This window comes from Lepisosteus oculatus, chromosome 4, assembly GCF_040954835.1.
Source record: "Lepisosteus oculatus isolate fLepOcu1 chromosome 4, fLepOcu1.hap2, whole genome shotgun sequence".
Lineage (NCBI taxonomy): Eukaryota > Metazoa > Chordata > Actinopteri > Semionotiformes > Lepisosteidae > Lepisosteus > Lepisosteus oculatus.
Window position 1 is genome coordinate 56,952,595 of NC_090699.1, and position 15,082 is coordinate 56,967,676.

Genomic DNA, 15,082 nt, shown 5'->3' on the forward strand with positions numbered 1-15,082 from the left:
ACCAGGCTCACACCTGCTAAGCTTCAGTGGGTTGCCAGTTGTGAGTTGCAGGGTGATATGGCTGCTGGCTTGACCTGGTTGACCATTTAGTTGGGGCAACCTAAGTAGGATCATTTAAGAAAGGGATAGAGAGAATTCTTAGATCTGTAAGCTACTAGCAGCGAAACAAGCATTGTGTTAAATTGCCCTCTGTAAGCTGTTTTTAAAACTTCCCAAGTCAGGAACCCTGATCAGTTAAACCAGTATGGATCCTCCCAATACTGTTTTGAGCTTTCGCAGTGGTAAATTAAGATGGCTTAAATCTGCAGTTCCATACGGAGGGCATTCAGCAGACAGTTCCGTTTTTGAAAGCAAGAAAACAAAACTTCACAGGTCTCCAATGGGTCACATGAAACTTGCTGTTGGGATAACTGCGGTGTTGTTTGTGACCTCTTGGTGAAGGGAAAAGGAATTAAAATGTACTCTGCAGACGAGGCAGTGGCTTTCTTGCCATTAAAGTTATTCAACACTTAGAAATACCTGTGCTTGCACACTTCTTCCTGTTTTGCACGAACTCCCTGTGGTTGTGCCCCAGAGGTAGACTTATGGGAGTAACGTGTCAGCACGCTGGGGTTATGTAATATTCCAACGTGTGAGATCTGGCACCAAACTGCACGCGGTTGCCGCCAGCCAAGATTTTGCTTAAAGTGACAGGCCAGAGGAGCGAGGAATGCTGACAGCGGTGGGAAGGTTCAGTTCCCTGGGGAAAAATTCTCCTGGCAGCCAGGTCCAGATTTAAGCAGAAACATGTCTGTTTCATGTAGCTTTTTTACGAGCTTTCTAACATGGTATGAGCTTCCAGCCCCAAATAAATGCCAGAAACCATGTGCTCAAACAAGATGGTTAACATTGAAGGACTTCTGTGGTTGAAATGGAAAAGAGTCCTTGTGTGAGGGGAGTGTAATTGGGTGCTGTTACCTTGACTGGGAAGGTTGAATAAAAGTCATGTAAAGTCAGGGTGTCACACGGGTTTCCTCTCACAGTCCAAAAACAAACTGGTAGACTCATTGGCTTCTGAAAAAAGTGGGCCTGGTGTGAGTGTTTTGAGTCTGATGGACTGGCATCCTGTCCATGGTGTATCCTGCCCTGCACCCCTTGCCTGCCAGGATAGGCTCTGGTTTTTCCTTGAACTTGTATTTGATAAAGCGGTTAGAAAATAGATGGACTATATGTTCGAAATGTTTAACATAGGAATTTGTATACCTTTTTATTCTGTATAACATTAACATAGGTTAAACCTAATTCCGGTCTTGCAGTTGGAGTTTAAGAAGTGTCAGTATATGTGTGTTCTAAGAGGTATTAATACAACATAATGTGGTAAACGTCCATTTTTAGCACTGAGTGGTGTACACATTTTCAGTAAGTGGTGCCTGTGCATTTTATGCTTGCGCTATGTGACACACATTTTAACTTTTTGTCAGTGTTCAGTATTCAAGTGTTCATTAGTGTTATAGTTGTATAGATTTTTATCTATCATATTCATCCCATCCTTGCAGTACAAGCCAATTAATTATCTTTGAGGACATTTCAGGAAATTCCTTTTGCAAGACTGTTAATCCTAGAACTTTAAAATAGCAGGACTGGTGGGAAATGAGCACAGAAAGCTTTCGGGCTAGAAAATGAGTAATTCTTTAAGAAGCAAAATGATGGCATCTGTAATGTGCAATTATCAGCTACAAATTCTCTGGAATGCACCAAAATGCGAACTGATTACCGGTGTTTCTGTGTTTCATTCTCATTTTTCACTGTGAAGAGCCTCTGTTCTTGTCCAGTGACCTTGCAGAGTTGCTCAGAACAGCAGAGGTGGCTTTGAGGGAGAAGCAAGTGGCAAAGGCTTAACTTGGCTGTGTCAAAGCAGCTCTGTCCTTTTCAATCTCTGTGGCTGTCAGTCAGTGTTGGCGTTCTGTGGGCCTGTCCTGTGTTTGATGCTGGTACCTCTCCCACATCAGACAGCTCCAAGCCCAGTCGGGACTGACCTTTGGGGAATTGAGGTCAGTGAGGAGCGAGGCAGGAAGGATCACTTTGATCCTCTCTTTGTAGCTCCCTTTCCTCCAGGGTGGATGACCATTCCTATTTGTGCTGCTCTGTTGGGTCTTCACTCCAACGCTGCCTTGCTGGTTTCTCTAAAATCATTAGACAGCACCATTGTTCTGTGTGATCTCCATCACCGCTCACCATAAAGTGCACAGTAGTAATGTAATTTTTTTTCTTTTTGAAATTGCTTTGATTTCATGAAGCTTGGTTTACAGTTTGAAACGTCTGTGCTGAAATGGGCCGTTTGCTTAGCAGATGGGTTATATTCGTTTTACTTTGCTGTAGGACATACATGACATGATAAGAAGACCTCAGTGCTTGTTTGGTTAATGTGAGAAAGGGAGGATCAGTAGTTACATGTTCCCAGTCAGATCTTAAGGGTGCGTGTTTATCCTTGAGTCTGGGAGTCTGTGAGCATCTCACCAGTGTGGAACATTTCCATTACAAAAGATCTTGGCATTTTCCTCACTCCTCTCCCTCTCATCCGTGACCATGTTAACCAGTGTTAAATCTTGTAAATGTAACGTTATACTGCCAGATTACTGCATGTTACCTCTCACTCCAACACCAGCCTTGTAATCAGAAGATTGAGTAAATATTATGCCCATGTAGTCAAGTGATAGTAAACAACTTGAGCAATGAAATTCAGGACAAGTTTATTTTGTTACTAGGCTTTTACCTCCAAACAAACAGAAACTATTCAGTCATGTATACCAGATTTAATTGACGATAACACCATAAAAGTAACACTTATGAATTACCACACTGTGTCAATTTGCTGTAGAGTTGTATGTAACAGTTACTTGCATTGGTCAAGTAAAATAGAAATATCTCAAGTAGGTAGCTGCGTCAAGCAGGCGTAGGCTGCAAAGGAACAAGTAAAAGCTTATTCCATGCTGAAAAGCAAAAAAAGAAATACAACATTTCGAAGCGTTGTTTTTTCTCTTTTCAGTGTGGAATAAACCTTTACTCGATCCTAAAATAGAAATAGTCATTGCTTGTTGTTTTCTTTTTGCCATGTAGATAAATCTGCATACTTTGTCCTGTCGAAAATCGCCTTTAATGTGTTCAGATTTGTCAGTGTTTGTGGTCAGTAAGAGACCCCGCTGTGCTTCCCCCGCAGAAACTGCACGTGTTCCTGTTCCAAGACGTGCTGGTCATCACGCGGGCCGTCACGCACAACGAACAACTGTGCTACCAGCTCTACCGCCAGCCCATCCCTGTCAAGGACCTGCAGTGGGAGGACCTTCAAGACGGCGAAGTTCGATTGGGTGGATCCATCCGTGGCGCCTTCAGTAACAATGAGAGGAGTGAGTATTCCCATCTGGGATTGGCTGGATGGCTCGCATAGTATTGAATAGGAGAGGCTTGTAGGTAGTAGTGAGCACACTAGAGTAACGTTATTATAGGTGTGGTACAGCCGACTGTCTCTCATACGCAATTTCCACTGACCACCACATGAGGGCGTCCACAGGCCATGAAACCTTGCTCAATCCTCAGGTATCTGACAGAGGCGTGGAAATATAGGGAGAAAATCATTAGCTACCGTTGCTCTCCTTAAGAGAGACCCCTATATAGGATACTCACGTGGCTGATCAAGCATTTCTCAGAACTTTGCCGAAGCTCCAGAGCTAAAACGCTCAATCCTGTTCTCTCCTAAAAGGAGAAAAGAGACAAAACTCTTCTCCTCTTTCGGGACGCTAGTTACAAAACAAACAAGTATTCCCCAGAAAGCGCCTCTGAAAGTCTTCCTGCTGACAGAGGTGTTGGTTGGGGTCAGAGATTGCCGCAGGTCCATCCATCACTTTAGGTTTTTGCATTTTGTAATTTGAGCATTTAATCAGTAAGATCTCAGTATGGTAGTTGACTTGCCTAATCCTAAAATGCTAGTAACCCTTTCACCACATTTAAAAAGCACATGAACCTGCAATCTACTTAGAATGTTATATTTGTTCTATGTCAAGAATTATTACATATAGGCAGCCCTAAACATATGTTTTGAGTTTGAAGTATTCCAACCATACACGTACGTATTGTGTTGTGGTAATTGAGGCTTAGAGCCTTGAACTAGACCTATTTTTTTCACGTCATCGATTGGGACACCAAACGCACCTGCTTTTGATCCCTGCTGTCCAAAGGTGGGAGTTTGGAGATGCTCGAGTCTCTTGTCCCTCATGGACACATCCTGACAATTTTAACCCCCTGCCCTTTTCCCTTGCAGCCAAGAACTTCTTCCGCGTGACGTGTCGCGGTGGGTCCCAGGTCCTGTCCTACTCCTTCCAGGCCAGCGACACTTTCAACAAGCAGCAGTGGCTCAACTGCCTCCGACAGGCCAAGGGAGCGTCGTGCGGGGTTGGGGGTGACCCGGACCCCCAGGCGCCGCCGTCCCCCACGCGGGACACCCCCCGGCTGGAGCGCATGGACCAGAGCGATAGCGAGTCCTCGGACTGTAGCATGGACACCAGCGAGGTCAGCGCTGACTGCCCGCAGATGGAGCACACGGACTGCAGTAGAGCCCTGGAAGTGTGAGCCAAGGACGCCGCCCTGCGTCTTACCTGTACAGTATTGGAACCTCGCTGCAGTTTATGAAAAGCACTTCTTTTTCTTTTTTTGTTCCCGTTTTCTTTTTTTGTTTTTTTTTTGCTGGCATCCGTGCCGTTTCTCTCACCTCTCCTGTGTTTTTCGAAAAATAAGACTGTGGTGTTGTCTGTGTTGGGACCTACCCCTGTCCAGAGGAGGAGCAGGCGATGGTGACCCCTGGCTCTCCAGAATTTGTTTTTATTTGCCTTTCTCTCTTGTCGTTCTCTCTCTCTGGGTGGGACTCCCCACCTCTGGCCACTGCATTCTTGGAAGGAAGAGCTCAGTTCAACACTAGGACCCCTCACTCTCAAGGAAGCCACAGGGTCCTGGCAGGCTCTGAGGGTACAGCTGCCTGACAGTACTACTGCTCACTCACTGTGGGAAAACACATGGATATGCGTGAACCTGTAGCATCTCTACATAATGTCTAGAGAATGTACAGGAGAATGTTTTCTGACAATCGGGAGAGGATTTGTGGGAATATTGACATAACCAGTAGCAGATGAGGCCGAGATGTTCAGGGGACATGTTTGTGAAGGACAGTGCTGTATCGTTCGCTGTAGCTGGCAGAGTAGGGAGTTCGGCAAGTAAGAGGGGGTGACCAAAGTGATGTGGAAAGAGCCAAGCAGTGTGATTCTTGTGAAGGGGTGTCAGTTTAAAATCATGCTGGCGATGTTGTTGCTCGAGGTGAGGGGGATGAGAGAGCGAGGGGTCCAGACACTTGACACTTGTAGCACTGCATCAGTGTAGTTTTCGAGTTGTGGTCTCGGTTCAGCCCATGAAACTCGCTCTGTTTTTCAGCTCCGATTGCAAGTCGGGATTTGGGACCTGACTAGTGAGGGGTCGAAAGATCTGGCCCAGTCAGCCCCATGTCAAACATGTTTGATGTCCCCTACTGCAAGGTGCTCAGGTTGCAGAGAGGCGTGTATGTGCGTAGAATGGAAGCAAGATGGATATGACAGAACAAGAAGTTTTGATGGAACTCAGGATGAGGGCAGGAGGAAAGAAACTGACTCTTCAAGCTAGTCCTTAAAGCCAACAAGTGGATGGACTTAAGAAAATTACTGAAAACTTTTAAGCTTGACAGATATATTATTATGTCTCAGTACTGTGGTGCACAAATATTTTTTAAGAAAGAATTTGGTGTTTTTTCTTCGAATATAATTATTGGGCTGCCCTTTGGAGGTTTAACCAGGTAACACTGTTCTCAGTCTGTTCTGTCCTCAGTGGTGTGCATGGACATAGCTGAGGCAACTCAGGGCTGTGCGCTGCACTGCAGCTTGTGCCAATGGAAATAACGGGGAGGAGGTATTTGAACAAAAGCTGTTTAATATTCCCAAAGGAGCCAGTATCGTAAATCCAAAGCTGCATCAGAGTAAAACACTGTGGAGATATCTTCCAAATGATTCGACCTCATTCACTGATGCATTTTCATAGAATGTTCAACTCTTTTGACAAAACCCGACTGCCTCATCAGACCTGCTGAAGACAGAAACCAAAATAAATGTGTCACGTACGTTTCTCCATTTCCACGGGCCCCAAGAATGTCTCAGTGTGTGGAAGTGCTTTATAATAAAGTTACAACAGAAAAGGACACGAAAAGCCATGGAATGAGCTGTGTCCTGAAGTGAAAACTCTGTATGTTAGACTAAACAATGAGTCATAAAAGCCCGTGAGAGGGCAGTATGTTGTAGCTTAGTTTGTAATAATGTCATAGTTCCCACATCTAACTTTTCGTATTGAAAGGCGAGCAGAGATTATTACAATGTAATTAAATACTGTAGCTGTTTGTGCCATCCGTGTATTCTGCAGTGCAGCCTTAGTCACTGGACTGTCCCATGACAGCACAAAATATGACTGCTAAGTTATTGCCAAAAATTTGTGTTCTGTTACTTGTAACCTCAAGTGTGAGTTTACTTTTTTTGACCCAATGTTTGTCTTTTTTGTATAAAGGTCACAAGCGTTACAGGAATCAATTTGGTGTGGTAATCACAATAAATGATCCAAAATATATGCCTTTATTCATTTTTAAAGCATTGTTTAACTTTATCCTTTTAGTAAGTTTATTTATAGTTTTTACACAATGTCTTGTTTTCTCTTGATTGTTGGGTAAATGTTAGGGAAGCAAGTGGAGGGTTTGCAAGTGTCACTATTGAGTAACTGGAGGAACTGATCAAAAGAAAGAGAAAGATGATGGGAAAATTTGACAGTTTTTCGTGAGGGTAAGGACATTTGTGCATGTTTTGGCAAGTGTCACTGAGAAAGAAAAAAAAAGTGAAAGATGGTCTGGGGTACGAGTTGCTAAGAGGAAAAAGATTAAATGTAAGGTGGGTTGAAGTATTACCAAATAAATTACATGAATGCAAACATTTTGTGTCATCCTTGTCATTCAGTCTTGACCTGTAACACTTTACTGCAGGCTTTAGGAAGGAACCCATTCCTCCTCTTCACGGTTCCCCACTGAATTCGTCAGGTAAAAAATGATTAAAATAAAAACTCCTTTTACAACGCTGCAAGTCACTATGATGCAACTCGTCGTCTGCAGTTTTATCAGTGCAATGGAAAGGGAATTCGGGAAAGTCAGCTGAAGATGACCATTGACACGTTTAATTTCAAGACAGGGCAGTAAAAAGTAATACGTGTTGTCTTATTAGGAAAAAAAATAGCAAAGTACAGAAGCTATACGTCCAGTATAATCATAGCATCAAACCTAGCACAGACACGGAAAAATAAAAGGAATCACTTTCGTGATTTCGCAGTATTTACATGAGGCATGAGCTTCGAGTCAAATAAACACATTTTATAATAGGAGCTTGAATTTTTCATAATTTATTTTTGGTTTCCTGCTTTCCTTTCAGCTTAAGATCCGTACCTTTTCTGTGGCAAAATTTTAAAAGTTTTAAAAGCTGAACTAGCAAATGGTAAAAGAGCAAGCAGCGACCATAAACGGGAAAAATAAACCTGTCGCCCATAATCGTGAGACCTCGCCCTAAGCTTTCTGTAAGGTTTCTAGGTGAAAGGTTTGAGAGTGATTACTTTCTATAGGCGTTATTTTCGGTTTCCAGAATACTTTCCAATCCAGTTCAAATTATTTGTTTCCTTGCAACAAATGTATAAATCCACAGATTAGGCAATTTGTTAAAGCCCGTACTTCTGAAAAGGAATTATTCAACGCATATAAGTAAATACTGCCCTCTTGTGGATTTATTTTTTCTTGGTTTTGGAAAGCCTTTAACCATCGATGGGAGTGAAGATATATCAAAATATAAAATCTTTACCACTTTAACTCTTGTATATTATTAACAACTTGCCATTCTACATTAGGTGTGCTGAATTTCCGGCATATAGTCTCAAGACTATGTAAATAATGGGCAAGCAATTTAGTTTTTCAGTTAATTCAAATTTTATTAAACCATTTCTTTCCATTTTACACCTTCTCTGCACTTCTTAAATCAAGCAATCGATCATTAACCTCATGATAAAAATCATCTTAAAATCATCTTAAAGCCAAAGACAAGTTGAACCTCATTTAATTTTTATGAGGGACACTAGATTTCTAAGTAACTAGTGCAAGACCTCAAGCATTTACATCAGTCGCTCATGTCATTATCACAGCTGCTTGTTTGGGGTTGTTGAGTGATTTTGCTTAAATTGTTTTCCAATGCCATAGGAGGAGAAGCATGCCCCCAAAACAAAATTTCTGTCAGTATTAAAGACTTTCACAGACTCAGTATTATTTTAACAGCAAGCAAGTGAAGTTTAGGAATTACTAAATGTTACTTTTCCACAGTATTATTAGAAAAAATAAGAAAAGGTATTCTAAATGTATTTATTTTATCTTTTTGTACAGTTCATGGCTTTGCTTTTGGGCTCATGGCTTTTGCTTTTTCCCATAGAGCAGTGCCAACAAAGGTGCTCTGGCGAAGGCTGCAATTCAATAAGCAAGGTAACCAGTTCACACGGAAATGCTTTTCTTCACGTATGATTGCAGGTATTACCAATACTAAGCACATGGTACACATCACTTTCCACAGGCTCCAAACCAGTTGAAGCATGTATCCTCTCTTGACAAAAATATATTTTTTTGGAGTACACACTTACAGCATCTCTCTGCTGCACTCCTCTCTTGGTTGCAAAATGTCTGGAAAGGGGAAGAATTCAAAGAAAATTTGGATGGGAAAAAGGCCAGGTATAGAGTCAAAGAGAACCTAAAAGGCAAATAAAATGTATTATAGAAAAGGTAATTAAGTGATTAAACCTTAATGTCAAGCATATTATGGATAAAATGCAAGAAATAGAAGCTACTGCATTAGTGTTGATGACAATGAAATACACCCTAATAGTGAGAAAAGCATTAGGGAAACATGAAGAGCTTTGAAGCTAACAGAGTGTTGGTGTAGAATACAACTTTACTGGATTTGCAGCATTCCAAAGAAAGGAAAGATGGAAGGGGGTAATGAAGCATTCTATGTCCAAAAGAGTATCTAAACTATGAGTCAGACTCGCAAAAAACATTGTGGGCATTGTTTTAGGAGGACACTATGTTACAGACTACCAAAATGTCATTTACTTTATATCAGTATCAGACCAAATTCAAATATGAATTCTGGTTTTGAAATTGTACACGTATGAAGAAAGGAAAAGGTGGTTATCATGGGAAAGTTTAACTTTTCTCACACAAACTGGAACATACTATTAGGACTGTTAAACACTAAAGCTGAAGCTGCAAACATGGCTAATGAGTGCTTAGTTTATACCTAAAGAGAGAGCCCCTGCATGGTAAAAAAAAGCCATGAGTCAGTTATGATGTGCATTGGAGTATATCATTAACTAATAAATATGGTACTTGAAAGTTCGAGAAAACTATTTTTGTGGCTAAAATAATTTTTAATACGTAAACATCACAGAACAATAAATAAATGAATGATTTGGTCAGGTGTTTTCCAAGGTCAATGTTATATTGTCCATATTAGCACAGAAGAAACTGATATGTTACAGGTATTGAAAGCCAGGGCTTGGTGGTATCCAGTTCAGTTTGTATTTAAGGAAACAAAGTTATTTATAGACCATATAGAACCATCACTCTGGACACCTATTGAGTGAAAACATTTTAATGTAGCACTCACCCATAAAAAGGGCAATAAACCTAAACAAAATGATGTAATTATGTTTTTATTATAATACATGTAAGGTTATGAAAATAGTGCTTTCCATAGTTAAGAATTAAACTAGAACAATTAAAATAGAACAATATGATTGTAGGTGACAAATCATCATGGGTTAGAAAAAGGTCATTCTTGCTTAACTAACTTGTTAGAATTCTTTAAACAAGCAGCTGCAATTATGACATACTTTAAAAAAATTCAGAAGGCTTTTGATGAAGTTATTCATAAAATATTAATCCTTTATTTGCTTGTGGTATGTGATCAAAGTAAAACATCTATTTGGATTGAAAGCGAATTAATGGAAAGAAACTCGAGTGCAGATATGGGGTGAATTCTCAGACTGGTGTACCACAAGGATCTGTATTAGGACCACTGGCCTTCTTAACTTATATTACTGTAGTTACTGGTACATTTGAAAACTAGCACAGTTTGAAGATGATGCCAAAAGTTGGAGGATCACCAAAAACTGTTGTAAAAGGCAGGGTGTTAGGACAGCCCAAAGCAAACCAGACCGGACACAGCAGCAAGATGATTTTTCTTCCTTTATTCACGATGTGCGCACAATGGGAATTCCACAAAACATGTAAAACTCAAAGAACCAAAGCAAGTATCCAAGGCGTCCATTCAATGCCATGATGTGGTGATGAATTTCAGCCAGTGCTGTGCCCTGTTCAAGCAGAATGTGAATCACACTGCATGTCAGGATTTGCCCACACTTGCACAACGCCAGTCACCTTTAAACAAATACCTGACATTCTGATGGCATGCTGGTATGAGTTTGTTGTAACTAAGCAGGCAATGGTATTACAATGTTGTGTGTATCCAAACCCCTGTGCGGGTTTTAAATATGTGAATGGTGTAAAAATGAAATGATTACTAATCTTGATGAGTTAATATTCTTCAGATTTATAACTCCAGTTCTAAATTCAGAACATTTTAATTACATGCCTTAATATAACAGAATTAACTGTAAGTGCTCTCAATCTGCAGTTTGACTATATTATGCTCCTTTTAATTGTATTAATGGTTAATCATAATTTCTAATATATGATACTCTACTACATGACCAGTTCTCACAGTATACATAAATGTCATAAAATCCCCACAATGAGAGCCCCCAACCTAAATTAAATTTTGTCAATGGATCTCAAAGAGATGAAATATAACAATTGTTTTTGTTAAGCATATGGAGATATGAAGTTAAGTTAATTAAAAACAAAGGAAGTCAGAGATCTATTAAAGAACTTTCTTAAACTGAACTGTGACAAGACTGAGACTATGCTTATAAACTCCTAAGGCTGGAAAACTCCTAGCTCTGGAAAGTTGGTGACTTCAGCTTTTGTTTGTGGTGTTGAAATCAAACCTTGATGTAAGTTAAAAAACTTGGTGTTATTTTTCACTTTGTGTTTTAAATTTCAAGATAATGCAAGGAATGTCTCAAGTGTATGTTTCTTCTGTCTTCTAAGACCCTTGCTCTGGAAATATCTATGATGCTTTTGTCTCATCAAAATTAAACTACTTATTGGGTACTATCTCCTATGGTACCAGATAGGCTTCAGCACATCCAGAATTCTGTGTTTCTTGTGCTGACTAAAAGTACTCTATCAGTGTTTGAGATCAGAAAGGCAAAATTCTTGCTGGGTCCTGTCGGTGGCCGCTCATCTAAATTGGGCTCTCAGTCACGGTTGTTGTACCATGACCTTGACCTTCAGTATTTGTGCAGAGCTTTATTCCTTTTCAGATTTCTGTTCTTGCCTTGGCAGAAGATGCCTTGTTTGTGTAATCTCTCCGCTGTAACCTGGCAGAAAATGTTAGTCATAGGTTGCATCAGCTTGCAGGAGTACCCTGTGAGTAAGCTGTAAAGCAGTAATGAAGGCCATGGGGAATGCCATCAATTAGTCTTTTGCTGAAGAACATCGCAGGCATTTTTTTTTCTATCTCGGAAACTGTGACAAACTTTAGCCTGAAATAAGGCACACCTTCAAAAGTATAATTCAGTTATTTCTACTCAGTGATTTGCTACATGAAGGCACTCATATAATTTGATATATTGGCTGGCACTGTATCATCGATTCCCATAAGACTTACATTGTACATTTTGTGAGAAATAATCGTCAGTTTTACATTGCAACCCAGCAATCATGTTGTGCATGATTTTCTCCTGTTGGCATGCCAGTATCACCTGCCGTAGAAAACAAACAAGACAAAAAAAATCCAGAGTGGAGTGGCTTCATTACATTGCTACTAATTATAATCAATTGACAAATGAGCTCTATTTTCAAAGAGCTTTACTTGGCATGGCCAGTGCATTACAGTGCTGTTGAAACAGTATTAATAAACAGAACAATGACAGACATTTAAAATAAAAACTTGTTGCACGATGACAATGAAAGAGGCAGGTTGTCAGGACAGCCCAAAGAGAACCAGACCAGACACAGCAGAGAGATGAATTTCCTTCCTTTATTGACGATGTGCCCACAATGGGAGTTCCACAATACATGCAGAATTCAAAGATGCAAGCAAATATCAGAAGTCAGGTCGGGGGGCGACAGACTATTTCCCCACCTCCACTATTAGTTTCTATCTTAATAAGTTGCACAATGCAGTAAATGATCCCCATTTGATAATCCCATGTACCCTCCCAGCTTACATCCTATAATACTCCTCCGTAGTCTTCTTTACCTTCATCACTGGAATGTAGAGACAAATAAGGAAGGTCTCCATAGAAACCCCTGGACATGGTGATGTCGAACTTAGTGACCTGCAGGGGCAGTGCCTTCTCTCCCTTCATTTTTTCCGAAAACCTGTTTGTACTGGCTCTTATCAAAATGTTGTAGTACCACCATCCACTAGTCCTCTCCATCAAGGCTGTGTTATGTCTCCCTTGACAGTCATAGTAACATATTCTCAAAATATTCTGTGGGATAGTAGACAGCTGGTTCAGCAGTGTCAGTATACATTAATATATATAGCATTTCATAGAGCTTTAACCAGAGGCACAAGCTGGGGTGATTCAAAAATTATTCTAATACTTAAGTATAGTTATATATATATTAGTAATAATAAAGTAATCGATATTGATCATCTAAAAATCAAAAGTTAAACCAATAACAGTAATCACGAATGGTGATTTCAGTATAAATGATTAAAATTGTTCAGTCCCTTTAGTCCCTTGAACAACATAAAAGATTATGTAAAAGGCTTACTCTCTGATCATCAGGCCTTTACAGAAGATCATGTACTGACCTGCCAGGAGTAGTAATTCAGGGTAAAATGGATTAATTTAGAGAAGAATGTTGTCACATTATTCGGTCGATGGTTATTGAGGCCGTTTCTTCTGATTCGTTTGGCCATGTAATGCGCAATGTGGTCAAAAACAGATGCTTCACAGAAATAAGGCCATGGCAGTAAAATACTTAATCAGCTGGTACTGCCTCTGTTTTTTTTTTTCATTTAACAATGTGGAATGGAAATGGATCGCGAAGCCAGCTGAGCCCACAACATGCTTACACACACGCAACACCTGGGAGAGCCCTAGCAAGTGTACAGGGAGGGAGGACATTGTCAAAAACATCCCAGTGCTTCAGAGCTCCAGCCTGATGATGCAACAGTGTGCAACACTATGTTTCCTGACTCAGCTGCCCGCACTGCCATCTCAGGTTGCGCACGTCACCTGGGGGAGAGGATCAGATCACGTTGACAGTGATCCCAATGGAGCATGTCTCGTCGTCTCCCTCCTTTTCGTCTCCAAACGTTGGCAGCAGGGCTCTCAAATGGGAGCCTAAACAAAAAAAAACAGCAGCTACGTCAGTCTGTTTGATGACTTATGTGTTGCAATTGCACATACTGTAGGTGGGTTGCAAAATCAAAACTGAGCTTTCCTCTTGCCTGTCCGTGTTTGCGAAGAGGAAATTCTGTGTCGTATTCGGAAGCTTGGAAAATGGACTGGAAGACAACTGACCTTCATTTTCAAAGAGGCCGTTCGGAGAGCCTGTTCTCTGAGAACGGCTGCAAATTTTGTTCCCACAAATGCTTCAATCAGGCCCATTGCTGCTATGTCTACCAGTGAGGAAGGCCAAAGCTCATTGGGTGGATTCATAGATCTAGACAAAGTAATTTGTCTGTATCGACTCTAAACCATAAACCTGTTAACCACCACAGAAAAACGGGGTGCTCATTCACTTATGGCAGCTGCTGCACTTGAAGCCCAGTCTTCCACCAACAGCCTATCTGTTTACACACATCCAGCACTTCAAGACTACAAACTTTTCAGACCTGTACATTTCAGCACTGCCATAAACAATGCAACGCTGTGTAAAATCTACTTGACCCGCAAGCGAAAATTTTGGTTTGGCTATGCCAACTGTTCTAGAGGACAACTGGCCCTTGGTTTTTTACTTATTGTGGTGAGGGAGTGAACAAAGCAGAGAGTGAGAGGTTAAGAAGTGATTAGACCCAAAGAGGAGTGTTTGTTCACTCCCTTTAGACAGGTCGGAGTTAAGAGTTAAGATTTGGAATTAGGAGCTGTTTGCACTTCTCTAATCCTTTTTTTGGGGGGGTGACCAACTTCCTTTTTTCAAAACATAAACCTACAAAACAAAACCCTTCTCCTCACCACACAAAAATCTCCCCACCCGTTGGCGGTGCCCCTTCAAAGGACCTCAGAAGTTGTACAGGAAGTGGGGGCAGTACCCACAGAGATGAAGACCTGACAGCATCTGAGTAGGCCTGCACATCTTCACATCTCCACTGCCTCACTCCCGGAACTCTGGAGGCAGAGAGCTCCTTATAGTCAGCAAATGTTACTATCCAGTGAGGTATGTGGGTGATTTTTTTTCTGCAAAGCAGATGACACATTATCGCCATGTTTGCGCATTGCTGTCGTGCTTTCTGCACAGAGACTCTGCTGCTCCCTCCCAGCAGCTCCCCAGAGCGTGCACACGGTGTGTACAGAAAAGGAGTTTAAAGCAGTTTTATAGCAGTAGAAAGGCAACCATGGAAAACAATTTCTCATGGATTACGGAAAAGTTATTGATGTAAATGAGGACATAAAAACACGTCCAGGCTATCAGTGAGTCAATATAGTCCTCCAGTGTGCGTTGTCATAGTCCATATGCAGAAGTGCTAGCTTGTTTCACAGTGCACATTTTTTGCTGAACGCTTGGTTGAATGTACCAGGGGGCTTTTAAAGCACACATCTGGAGCAACTTCCTTCCAAAAAATTAGGCTTTTCAAATGAAGATATCCTTGAGATACTGGAACGT

The 15,082-nt window shown here is 41.0% G+C and overlaps 1 protein-coding gene across 4 annotated transcripts in view; it reads left to right on the plus strand.

Annotated features, from left to right (window-relative positions):
• Positions 1-4,697, plus strand: part of arhgef3 (Rho guanine nucleotide exchange factor (GEF) 3) — a 103,176-nt gene extending 98,479 nt beyond the window's left edge. For all 4 annotated transcript variants that reach the window (XM_015347975.2, XM_006630986.3, XM_015347976.2 and 1 more), the window contains 2 exons: positions 3,197-3,383; positions 4,295-4,697. In XM_015347975.2, the coding sequence (XP_015203461.2) occupies positions 3,197-3,383; positions 4,295-4,602 (495 nt within the window). In that variant the 3' untranslated portion in view covers positions 4,603-4,697. The remainder of the gene's footprint in view (positions 1-3,196; positions 3,384-4,294) is intronic.
• Positions 4,698-15,082: the final 10,385 nt, after the last annotated feature.